Source organism: Dinoponera quadriceps, unplaced genomic scaffold, assembly GCF_001313825.1.
Source record: "Dinoponera quadriceps isolate SergipeBrazil2010 unplaced genomic scaffold, ASM131382v1 scaffold426, whole genome shotgun sequence".
Classification (NCBI taxonomy): Eukaryota; Metazoa; Arthropoda; class Insecta; order Hymenoptera; family Formicidae; genus Dinoponera; species Dinoponera quadriceps.
Window position 1 is genome coordinate 681570 of NW_014554535.1, and position 13524 is coordinate 695093.

Here is a 13524-nt window from a genome sequence, read left to right on the forward strand (position 1 = left end):
CGCGGTGAGTCACAGAGTACCGGTATCGGAACGGACACTCGCCTGCCTTCGTAGGAATCGTCACCGCGTCCTGGGGAGCACGCAGCGAGTCTGCGACACCCGGACATTAAACTTCAAATTTCCATGGGACAATTCTCTCCGAGTTTCGCTCGCTTTATCTCCTCGATTATCGACGCCGGAACAGAGTTTGCCCGAGTCCGGACATACCAGAACAACGGTTTTACCAGGTTACTCCCGATAATTCGATAATTATTAATCGTAATGTGATAATGTCGGATCGACCCTCTGTCTGATAAAATAAATTGAAATGTTTACGAAACGTTGGAGACAGATCCAACAGAGAACGCTGCTCGAAGCTGGAAATCCAACATTTTTCCGCATCGCGAAAATGGCGAATATCGAATGAATTGTATAGTTTTGAAAGATCGGAAAAACCGACTCTTTTCAATTTTTCCGCGGATTCTCTCGGTTTCTTTCCCAAAGGTAGGAAAATTCGTTTAAAAATATACATGTGTGTTCGGTTAAAACTTGCCACATTTACTTCTTTCTGTAAAAAATATAATTGTCACTTAACTGAAGTTAAATGAAATTAATATATATTAAGTAATAGCATATTACCTTTTCAAATAATTACAACCGAATATATTATGAACGAAAAATATATAATGTTTTATCAGTGCTCATAATTTTATTAAATATATTTTAATAAAAAATAACCACTGGATGGTCCGTATAAAGTGTTACATCAATGTTTAGATCAATGTTTCGAAAAAAAAATGTATTATTCGAAAAAAAAATTCAAACAAAAATTGTAAGATTAGGAGGCATAAAATAAGTAATATTGTTGTATCAATAAATTATTTTTTAACATTATTTTGAGGTCAACATTAATTTTTTTTAGTGGAATCATATGATTTTTTTAACAAACCAATTCTTCTGGTCATTCTACATATAAAAGTACTGGAATAAAATCATGGAAAAATATATACTTTCCGAGATATTTTATATTTTATCCTGATACTTTTCGGTACAGGACATGAAATGTCTTGTGAATTATTCAATTTTCGACGATCTTTCATCAAACGATCATTTAAGCAGCAGAAAAGCAATTTTTCGCAAAAAACCCCGTTTTTATTTTTTTCCAGCAATTAAAAAACGGTTTTTTGAACTATAATTAATTGTTTATAAAATTGTCAACTTATATATTCATATTCGAAGCGTTTCCGATGTCAGGACGCGAAGGAAAGTCGACAGGTGAATGCTTCTCTTTTATAGGCAGCCGTGTGTCGCGTCTCCAGTGCATACACCTGCAACCTGCGTACCTTCAAGGTCACCGTTGATTCACTTTCCACGGATGACCTCGTTTTCGAACTCGCAGCATGCGGTCTCCTCGTCTAATCTTCGTTTCGCAGTTTGCAACTCCACGCTGCAAATGAACGTTTCAGAGGCTAAAAGTCGTTCGCGCTGCGCTGCTAATGCTACGAAACGAGAGTGGTCGTTTTATGTCGTTTTGTTAGAAAGTTTTGATTTCACCTGTCGCTCCTCGTAGAAATCCGTCGCCGGCTACATTGTACCCGGGCCGTTGTGCACGCATCTAATTGTCAAAATGCGTGAAACGATCGATTATATTAATCGAGAGCTACGATCTCTCGCGGTATGGGTAGCGGAGAAATCACAGGGTTCGCGTGTCCGCTCTCGGAGTCGTCATCATACGATGATTCACAACTGTACCTGCGTGTATCGCGTCGCACACAGTCATCCGTAGATATTGTCATCATTATTATCATCAAAACGACGACTTCGCTTTCAAATCGCGCGAATGACTACATGCGAACGACGTCGTGATTTTTCGTTATCGTTTCATATCTGCCGATTAGATTTTATGATTGTCAACTGCGATATCTTCGATGTTATTTACGATTCTTCTCTATATTGATGTAGATAACTCAAATAAACATGCCTATTGTACGAAGCTTGATTCTCGAGGAACGCAAGTCCGTATTACGAAAGTTCACACAAAATACGACAGATTTTAAAGCGACGGTTCTTCTCTTCTTTCACACGCTGATTACAGCGTTGATTTCCGCGTTGTATTAAAAATATTTTCTATATTTTTTTAAGTACCAAAATTTGAAACTCAGCTGATACGATTAAAATCCCAAAAATACACCAAATAATGCAAATAAGTGTAATTCAAGAGGTATGAATATTTTATCTTGTTCCATTGACTGTCCGTTGGTCGGTACAATCGACTTCTCGAATGCAATCAATTATACTTTATGCGTCACTTAATGAGACGTCGTAATAACACAATATAGTTTGCGACATTCGACATGTTAATTGTCTATCGTTCACTTTGATCTCTGTCGGGAGATCTATTCTCTTTCTGTATATACGAATACAGTAAGACGGCAAGAGTTACGATTATAAGCGCTTTCGATAATACAGCATGAGCACACGGAATAACCGAAAATAAGTTTAACAACGTAACACAAACAGAAATTAAGAGAGTTCTCTGGTCCTAAGAGTTCAAAAAATCGATTCTTCTTTTATATATAATCTTGAAAGCTTAGTCTCAGGAACCCACGTCTCACAGATATATTTCCTTAGAAAAATAAAAATCTGTGGAGGTATATGAATCAGAATAGGCCGCTTGACCGACTCATGTAGCATATACCTGGGGCTGCCTTACTATCGATCTCTTTAGTCCCGTGAACAATGGAATGTAAATATATGTAAGGCTTTCCCCGGAAGTTAGATAGAAAAGAATAATAATGAATCTTTAAATTCATTGATATGCGCTATTGAATGTGCTCAAAATGATGGAGATGATGGGCATCGGCAGCACAATTTTCAACTTAACCGCACATCGCGGAATGAGACCTGGCTCATCGCGTATCCTCTAGTTTCAAGGAAGCGAGGATTGCCGTTCCAGAGACGAAAACAGCTCAAAGGAAAGGAAGTTCTACGAAAAAAAAGTTATAAGTAGGAAGGTTCCTTCTATGGCTTTAAAACAAGTAACAATAGTATCACGAAAAACGTTTGACGAAACTTTCGTCAACGGACAACTCGTTTTCCTTAAAATCGTATTTTCAAACATGGTGACCACGATTCTAAAAAAAAATTATTAGTCCGATCTTACGGTTTTATTCTTATAGTCAGCAAACGTATGTTGATTTTTTCAATTTCTTTCGTCCAAATAAGGACAAAAAATGAATGAAATCAGGAACTTCATAAAAAATATTCCCGAATACATCTTTGAATCCGGTTCTCAAGAACCAGAAAACCCCCTTAATTCGACAGATCGATGAAGCACGCACGAAAGACATAGTAGCATCAGTGATAATTATACGGGTTTTTTTATATAATTAATGCATATAGTTTAAAAAAACTATTTTATAATTATTGCAACTATATAAATCAGTTATAATAATTATAATTGCTGAAAATTGCAATAACTATAATTATTAAACTATACGTATCAATTCTGCGTACAAAACTCGTATAGCCGTCTTTATAGTTGTCACGACTATGTATTTTTCTCCGAAGTATGGCTACCAAAATATCCTGATAGTTTCTTGCGATTCCTCCGCCGTTTAATGCGCTTTTCACTTGACACGCGCTTCGCGTTTATTCGATAAGAGAATTGAGGACGCAAGTACGTGAAAAGTTTCTTTGCTCTTTCGAATGTCGCCGAGGAGGCCGTAAAACCGCGTAAAACGTTAGACTTCCTCATCGAGGCATTTCGTCCGGTGTTTCGTTTGCAATGAAATGTTTTGTTTATTCATGCATGCGATACAAAATTTCAAGGATTAACAGACCAGAAGAAAAACGCACCCCTCATATGAACTACAACTGTTCGCTACAATTTGCAAGCGTACAAAAAGTGTACATACGAATGGAGATTGTAGAAAGATTATCATCGTTATTTCGTTTTGATTAGCGCAGAGCTCCATTCTCGTCGTCGCGTCGGCCGTTTTTTTCTTTCTTTTTCTTCTTCTTCTTCATTTAATTAACATTGCATTTACACTTTGACACTCACCGCCACAACATTTGTACACAACGTAGTATTTAGCCCCTCTGTGTGATAAATTATCCCCGCTTATCGCGTCCGCACGATGGTTTGATCGGTTGGTTGAAATTCGCATACGCGCGGTATACAGCTACCAGTGAATAAATTAGTTATCCATCGGATTATATCAAATAAATTATCTAACGAACTAATCCCCCGAGAACCTCAGAACGTATAATTGACTATTAAACCTAACGCAGTGTGTCTGTTTGTTTTGTACGTATACACGTGTGTACATATGTACACACGCGCACTGTGTGTGTGTGTGTGTGTAGGTAGGCTAGATATACATTTACACGAGAGCCACGTGTCCGCGCAACGAAATAAAGTAAGTACGGTGGAACCAGGCTACGCTAATGCTCAACGTCGGGGTAAAATCACTGATCGCGTTTATCGGAGAAATGTCGAGAATTTTACAGCTTAATGATTAGATTATAAACTAACAGATCTGAATCATATCGGAAACGCATATCGTCCCTCGTTCGAGTTACATATAACTTTTTCCTCTTTTTTTCTTCTTTGTTTCTGACATATACGTTCCTCGTTTATATATATATATATATANCTTCTTCGATCGATCGATCTATCTCGCGTTCCACCATCTCATATTCACACACTTCCATACATCGCGGAGCAACTCCTTATGTCCCCCTTATGTACAATCGCGAGTAACGTATCGTCATAGAAGTTCGTAACTGAATTTCACCGGGAAACTTCTGAGAGAGAAGTGTGTCACGCGGTATCGAGAAGCTGTGCGCCGCTGTTAAATCGACAACGAGCTCAAACATTCGACATTATTCGCGTACCGTCGCCGCGCCAGCCAGTTACAGGCAACTCTCTCTCTCTACCCTCGCTGCTCGAACTTGCCGCATTTTAGACCGAGCGTCCACTTGACTTGGGTTTACCTCTCCAAAGCGACCGTTCCGTTAATGGAAACGCGTGATGACTACAATCAGAAGTCGAACGGATCGGCCGTGTTTTCTTTTTTCTTCGGAATTTTACCGACGAGAGTCCCCCTCGGAGAGAATTAATTTCTAACAATTGAACATATGATATACGATTCACCGCTTGTGTGTGTGTGTGTGTGTGTGTGTGTGTCGAGAGAGTGACTCTTTTTTTCACATATATACGCCGAACGATAATTTCATTCTCGAGGCTTGTGCTTTCAGAAATCCAGCGGAATCACTCCAATTAATTCAGATCGAGCCTTAATTCTACAGCGATCACGCGGATGACAGATGTCGTTCATGTGTAGTAAAATGTATTTTCCGAAGAATAACAAGCTTCTTTCTATCTATCTTTGTGTACTTGTCAGTTAGAGATTGCACTCGTCCGTTACGGACAAATTGACAACAAACCGCATCTAGGAGAGTGAAGTCGTTGTGTGCTTTGTTGGAAGGAGCCTAATAAGATCACCAAAATATCGCGCCGAAGATACACAAATACATTATCTATACATCGTATCTTAGCGTTCGAACAAATCATTTCCAAAACAACGATGATCTCATAATTTGTTTCTTTTTGTTCTTAAATTGGGAGAAAGAAGTGAAAACGGTCTGAATTTTGTTTTAAACGAGACACTTTTTACGATCGTTATTTCCATATAAATAAATATTATTACTTTTTAAAATGACTATTTTACTGGGAATGTCAATACGAAATGGAGGAGACTCGTCATCCGTGCGATCACTCGCGTTGAATTTAGGTACGCGACCGCTCCAGGGTGAAGAGAGAAGAAGCGCATCTCGAACTCTCCCGCATCCCAATTCGGAACCCTCGGCCTCATTCACTTCCTCTCTCGGTTTTTACATCGATTGGCTCATCGAGCGGGGTATCTTAAATTAATATCTAGAATTACATCTTATTGCAATTGACCTCCGTTTATTTATACAATTAGTTTATCGCTCGCAGCGTTCTCCTGTTCCCGTGGGGGCACCTCGTTCGAGCCGGCGAAGATCGCAGCGCGTGACTCTGCCCCGAGGTGAACTGACGGAAACCGACGACGAGAGACCGACGAGACCGGACAGTAGAAAAATAAAAGCGTCGTTAAAAGCACATCCCGCGTCGTTGAATCTCGATCCCGCGGCGACGCATCTCTGTGGAACTCGTATAGCCGCGTTTCAATGGTGACGACGACGACGATTGCAATTTCTACTTTGAACACGAAAAGCAAAAGCCTCTATCCACTTGCTCTTTGTCGCGGCTGACCACTCTTCTTCACATTCCGATAGCGCAACAGTCACGTGACGTCATCATCGATACGGTCGATTCGACATAAGACGGTACGCATAGTCGGATCTTATATTTAAGATCGTCTTAAGTTCACTTCAAACACTGTACGGCTCAGTACAATGGCTGCGTTCAGCAGCTTTGTAAAATTCTGCTGTTGTAGAATTCTGATTGGCGTGTCTGATTGGTCTCTTAATCTTGCCGGAGTCTAAGAGTATACATCGATCAGATTCACGAATTTTACAACAGTTACAAAGCTGCTTCCTCTGCTGAACGCAGCCATTGGCTACGAAGTACGAGTATCTGAAGGTGAACTTAAGACGATCTCTTAAATATAAAACCTGACTGTGAATACCGGCCATAATTTCGCTGTGCTCGGCTTTCCCTTGTCGCACGGCAACGACACGTTTGTCGATTCGCACAGTTACCGCTCTAATTTCTTAGAGCCGTCTGTACTCGAGACGGAGCGACGTTCGTTCCCTTCGTTTACCACGGAGAAAACTTTCAGAGATCGGAGAACGGATTTCGGGAAGAGAGCCCGATGCGAACGAGCGATCCGCGCGATTGATTCGCAAACAGGAGAGCGCTGTCGATACCTCGATCCGAAGATTCCCGTTAATTCGCTTTTTAGTTTCTTCTTCTACTTCTTCTTCTTCTCAAGCCATCTCAGTTTTCCTCGGCTCAGGGAGAGAGGGAGGGACACGGAAAGGTGAAGAACAACGAGCGAATTTTCAGTGACACAAGAGGGTGTGAGACAGCGTAGGCACTTTAAGGAAAAACGGATGACAGCGAGGCTGCATGTCCACTCGAGAACAGAGGCTCTCTCTCTCTCTCTCTCTTTCCTTCTCGTCTCTCGAGAGCTGCTGTCAACATCAACGATCCTGTGAGGCGCAGAATCCGGAGTAATTGCCTGAGGCGTTTTCCTCGCGGAGAAACTTTCGCTACAGTGACTAGCTGCTTTCGAGAACGAAACCCTCAAGCGGGCATTCAGTCTAGAAGACGGGATCTGCTGGGCGAATTGGTGCTCCCGGTTGATATTAAAACAGTACGAAGCAGAAGCGTCGTAAGTTCAATATGCGAACTTTAGCCTATCGAAGTGTACCGCTCCAACGGAGCGGCGCGTGCGAGAGCGTAGGTGCGCGGCCGTTGAATGCGACGACAGATGTGCTCGCGTGCGAATGGAAACAAAAAGTAGGAAACAGAGGCGAGAATCTTCCGTATCTGCGAACGTGGCAAAAGATATTTTGATTTTAGTCTTGTTCTCCTTTCTCTCTCTCTCTCTCTCTCTCTCTCTCTTCACTACGATAATGTCTATATTTATATAAAAATACGCAGTTTTCGCGGTCGCGCACCCACGCCCGCCCGCGCGACGTCCGTCGCGGCCGTAAGAACGGAGAACCGAATAGATTATCGCGAGAAGTCTCGCAGATTCGATACGTTGCCGTTCGACGCAATGTGCCTGTCCGCGTTACCGCAGCGCGTACGTATATAGCCTACGATTATCTACGAAACAATTGCTTCTTCGTTGACCGTTTAAAGTAACCTAAAGTCCCTATAAGTAATAGTGTCACCTCGTTTTAGCGATCTGTGTGCGTGGACACAGGGTGTCCCGGCTCGACCGCGCGCGACTTCACCGGCGACGGAGCCTCTCTCTGCTCGATTCGGAGTGTCCGATTCCGTTAGATGTGTCGAGTTGTTTTTTAATTATAAAATGAATAATATTAGTAATGGTAACTCTGGTAATGGATCAGCTGGCATGATTTATATCTATCTTTCTTTTATGAATCTTTACTAATTTTTACTCAAAAAAAATTAAACAAAAATAGATTTACTTATATTTGACGAATTACTTTCAAGTTCAAGCAAAAGCTCCGAAAATGATGAAGAAATAATAAATGTTATTTATACGGATAACAGCGGTAATATTTTTTCATAAGCCATAGATAACAATAAATTATTAAATAACTAATAATTGTAACAGAAAATTAAAATATCTGTCTGAATAGGCTGAATAAAATAGATGCGAATTAACAGATACAGCTGATCCGTTACCGAACGTAGCATACGAAACGTATCAAGTTGGTTGCAGCGCAATCAACTTTATAATCAAGAAGGATGTTCTCGGCACACCAAACGGAGCAGACCCTCGGAGAGTTCGTCACTCCGCACCGCTCGGAGATAAGGTCCGCCGTCGGGAAATAAGTCGCGGTCAGAGTGAGGGCTCGTCTCTCTATACATATATACGCGTACATATATATTACACATCCGCGTTTCTGTATGCTCTCTCGTACGTCTCTTCAATGTCAAAATATTCTTTTTATTCTGTTTTATTATTACTGGCACGCGCGTGTGTAGCCTTGCGTGTGTGTGTGTGTGTGTGTGTGTTTGTGTGTGTAGCGCACGTGCTTGTATTCTGTTGTTTCGCGCTACCACCGGGGAATAAGTCCCCCGTCCGGAGAAAGAGCATTCCCAGTTCTCATCCGTTTTCATAGTTAACACGATAGGCCATTCCACCAACGTCGCACTAATGTTACCGTTACATGGTATATGTATGTATATATATATATATATATTGCAAAATATTCCCGCAAATCAATCGTCATTTCATCTCGAGGAGACCGACCGAATTCGGTACCAAGCCGCAAAGTTACTGGTCGTCGCATTGCGGGGGAGCTCGGTGAAATCGGCCGTGTGTGAAGTATTGTTATTCCGTCCGGAGAACGAAAAAAAGACGGAGAAAAAGAAGGAAAAGGACGAGTGAACGCGCGGTTGAGAAAAGCAAAGTCGCACAACAACGGGACGACAAACGAGTTAGGGAAACGCCTAAAATAGAGACATTCCGTTCGTACAATTAAATACAACCTTTACACAGCTCTCTTTCCTTTTTACACAAGTGCACGCGCTCTCTCTCGTGCGCGCACCGAAAGTTGCACGATACCGCGGCTATTTGGACTGACTCATCCTCCTCCGATCTCTCCTACTCCTCTCATTTTTCTCCTCTTCCTCTGCCGGCCTGTCATCCCTAGTTTCAAGCAACACTCTCTCTCTCTCTCTCTCTTTCGATCGACTCTCGCGTCCGAAGCACTCACGCTCGTGCGACCAAGCTGCGGCGCGACGGCGCGCAACGGAGGGTGGGTTGGGTGGCTGGTTGGTTGGTTAGTCAGTTAGGGTGAGAGCGGGTGGTGGGTGGGGAGGGGGGGGGGAAGGCGCGCACACGTTCCTTTTTGCCGCGACTGGGGCCGTATCTCTCAGTCACGAATCCGTCCGCGACTTGGCACTGAAGGGAGAGAGCGCTACGCGACGACGTAGGACGACCTCGGCCCGGTCATCTTGTCGCATCAGAATAGGCCGAGCTTGGTCCGCAGGAACTCCTTGATCGGAACGTAATATTGGCTCCTTAAGGCCACCATTTCCGGCGTTTTGCGCAGGCTATTGAACAGCGTCGTGTCCGTCTCGAACACCAAAACCGTCACGATGAACAGCACCGTGATCGTCAGCATGAACGCCGGTATGAAAAGCCTGACCACGCGCAGACTCTGGTGTCTGAGCTTGCCGTTCGCGCGACGACCCAGATGGTGGTGTTGCTGTTGCTGCTGCTGAAGGCAGAGCTTGGAGTTCTGCAGCTTCTGCATCTTCGGTACCGGCGTGACCGAGCGGCTGTGCGGCTTGCCGCCGGACGCGTCCAGCAGCTGACTCTCCGACGAGGAGTGGTCGAATGAGTCCCTAAAGTAGTAGTCGTTCGTCTCGCCCTCGTGCTGACCGACTGAAACAGAAAGGATATGATCGGTGTTATACTGAACGGCTGCGCCGGCGAGCGGCTCGGGGACGAAGACGTTACAGGTGCGGACGACTCTACTCCGTCGCTCGAAATCGCGTTCGTGGAGCACAAACAGCGAGGTTCTTTCATTCTCCCAGAGGGAATCCATTTAATATGCAGAGTGGGACGATAACTGTCACCACCTTGAATATCGTCGGAATATATACGGGGCCATTCGACAATTACGTCACGCGAAATTTAAGTCACACCAGTATCTTTTTTCTAAAGTGCAAATCATTTTATAATATCAAATTAATTAATCTATTTCATCATTTTGATGAGTAAAAATTGTGTTTCTAAAAGAATAAATATTTAAAGATCGACATTTTGATTATTAATACAAAACCATGTCAAAACTTAAACATTTTCACCAAATGTAACCGAATGTGTCGCGAATGCAAACAAAGCGGATGACCCAACCCATCATAGCGCATCCATATTTATAAGTTATGTCATTTAATGTGACGTAAATTTCATGCCTTTTACTCCCCTTCTCCCTGCCATCGCAGTTCGTCACACAAGCTAATAGACCTCTCCTCTTCGTGATGTGACGTAATTGTTGGATGGCCCCTATATATAATAATAATAATAAGTACGAATATAATATCTTCGAAATGTGATAATAATTTGAGAAATATAATAATAAGAAATAAGAAATATATATATATATATATATATATATATATATGTGAGAATAGGAGGAAAATTTATCTAACGGAAATCACACTGATAATGGTCGTCACTTCGAACATCTAGCATAAACTTCTAAACGTAAACTTTCGACATCTTCATTCAGTAATTGATGAAATATTTCTACTTTTCCAAGATATATTCCAAGTGATGATAGCTATTGCCTCACCCTGTATGCATTGCAATATATAACGGTTAACGATAGTTGGACGGACAATAAGTCAGATCAACGACGGACAAAACGATCGCTTCTTCCACGAACCGATCCTGCAGAGGAGATCGACAGACAACGCTGCGCGTGAGCTCACGTTTAGTGCGTGCACTCTCCCGACTAAGGTACACTCTCGTAATTGCGGCTGGGTACTCTCTAACGATCCGACTATCCCTATTAGCCGGCGAACGGCTTGGCTATGGGACGGACGGACCAGGGAACTCTCGATCCGGCCCGTGAAAGCAATCCGAGCGTCAGCGGAAGCTGTGCGATCCGGTCGATAGCCGATCGATCGAGCACGACGGTATGAGATACCTCGCGGATTTCTACCCACGGGGACGATGTGTCGCGAACGATCGGATTGGTGTTACGTGTAACAGGCGCAAGCCCATGCAGACCGCAGTGTCGATGCGTAACATAAAGATAGAGAGACGAAGAACGAAACAAAGCAGAGTCCAAAACAACGACACACGCACATGAGGAACAGAGAGAGAGAGAGAAGGGGAAAAAGAGAGATAGGACACACACGAGCGGGACCTTTGTCAGACAAAATATTACAGAGAACAGATGACAGAAAGAGAGAGAGAGAGAGAGAGAGGGGGGGATAAAAACATTCTTACAAGGTTTGTTCTTTTTCGCTGAACTGGCTTATACTATATTTCCCTTCCTCCCTTTCCTCCACAAGAGTCTTAACTGTATGTCTATCTCTTTATAAGTTCTTACAAGTGTACACTAGTCGAGCGGAAAAGAACGGACCTACGGTTTTCTCTCTTCATCCTCGATCCTCCGTACTTACCTGGTGGCCCCGGTAGTTTCGAACGATCGAATCCGTTCAAGCCTGCCATAGCCAGGCTTGCGCAACCGTTGGCGGTGGTGGTGGTGGTCGTTGTCCATCCGCCGAGCTCGCTTACCTCTACGCGCGTTTTACCATCGCATACGTCGCGATCCAAGCGCGGCCAGGAGGCCGGCATCGAATTCACCGCGCCTCTGACCAAGCGTCCGTTGGCGTTCGCCGGCGCCTTCGAGCTCTTGATTATCAAAGCGGTCGAGCGCACCACCTTCGGGCTCCGCTCGCTAGACGTCAGGGCGTTAATACGCTGCCGTACGACGTGCTCGATGTCGCGGCCCGCCAGCTCCTCCGAGCCTATCACTATTCTCTGACTGTACAACGGTTGCGGTCGGTTCAGCGTGCTCTTGGGGAATTTCAGTTTGGCTTTCGCGCGGTTTGTGGTGGTGGTGTTGGAGGTGGTGATGGTGGTGGTGGTGGTGGTGGTAGTAGTAGTAGTAGACGTGTGGGTGGCACTCGCATGCGTATCATTTTCGTCTACGGCTAAAAGAATAGAAAGAAACAGAGAAAACAAATCAACCAAAGGTACTAAAAAGCCAAAGAAGCGGCGGTCGGTAGAAAGAGAGGGAACACGCGAAACGGGCGGAATTCGCTCGCGCACGACCAGCGCGCGCCGCCGTTTCGGGATTTGGTTACGGCGCGGAATGTTTTTGCATTTTTGCATCGTCGAGCGCGCGAATTGAAATCGAGCTCGGACGATCCCCCTCCCAAGAGTGAAACGTTCCGATCGCTCGCAACGATAATACAGGGGGCCCAGGCGGAACGGATAGTCACGACGACATTAAAATGACGAGATAATGATCGAATCGTGATCGATGAGTGAGTTTTTATAGTCGTTTTCTCGTCATTTTGACGTCATCTCGATATCATCGTGATTTTCTGTTATGTCTGGGGGCTGGGACGGGGGGAATCGTTTCTTAATGTCGGTATTTTTCTGCGTTACGCGTATTTTTAAGGAATGATGATCGATTTCGCGTTTTGATGTCGCGCGATTATTCGAGCAGATCCACGAATATCCCCTCTTCATTAGCAGTGCCGACCTGAGATGTGGACGTGCGTTCTACAGTTTCAAAGTTTCGGAAAAAAACTCTTTTTCAATTTTTCCGCGGATTTCTTCGGTTTCCCTGTCTCAAGAATACAAAAATTCGTTCAGAAAACATTTACGTGTGTGTTCGGTTAAAAGCTGCCCGCATTTACTTTCCCCGTAAAGAAGGTAAGAAACCAAATAATCCACAGAAAAATTGAGAAGAGCGATTTTTTCCGAAACTTTAAAACTATAGCATGTTCTCCGTTCTGCTGGAATATCACGAAGCACCGGCGCGAAATTTCGACGGAGCGCGCGGTCGGAGGATGATTTCTCGCTCTCTTCGAAACACGCCGGCGGTGTATCTCTCGCATTCAGTAACCAATTGTTTTCCATACACCCTCGTCATGCACTAACTTCTATCGATAACATCGAACATCCTGCCACAAATGTACCTGAACAACTTGATCTGAACGTCCGTGATGTCTGATCTGACCAAAGGAATACATATCTCCGCATAGCAAAACTCGCACGCAAGCTCTAATTATCAGCAAATCGATAATATCGCTGCGCTTCATCGTCGTGTACACATGCGTCGCGGCGGAGGTACTCGAACGGGCTGGGGGAGGGGGGG

General features: G+C 43.7%; 1 protein-coding gene across 2 annotated transcripts in view; it reads right to left on the minus strand.

The window, feature by feature from the left end:
• Positions 1-3755: 3755 nt before the first annotated feature.
• The window catches only part of LOC106751952 (FERM domain-containing protein 5), a 43219-nt gene continuing 33450 nt past the window's right edge, over positions 3756-13524 (minus strand). Inside the window, exons 10-11 of one of the 2 annotated variants that reach the window (XM_014633263.1) lie at positions 11816-12349; positions 3756-10064 (exon numbers count right to left, since the gene is read on the minus strand). In XM_014633263.1, the coding sequence (XP_014488749.1) occupies positions 9640-10064; positions 11816-12349 (959 nt within the window). In that variant the 3' untranslated portion in view covers positions 3756-9639. The remainder of the gene's footprint in view (positions 10065-11815; positions 12350-13524) is intronic. The other variant, XM_014633264.1, reaches the window with a different exon arrangement.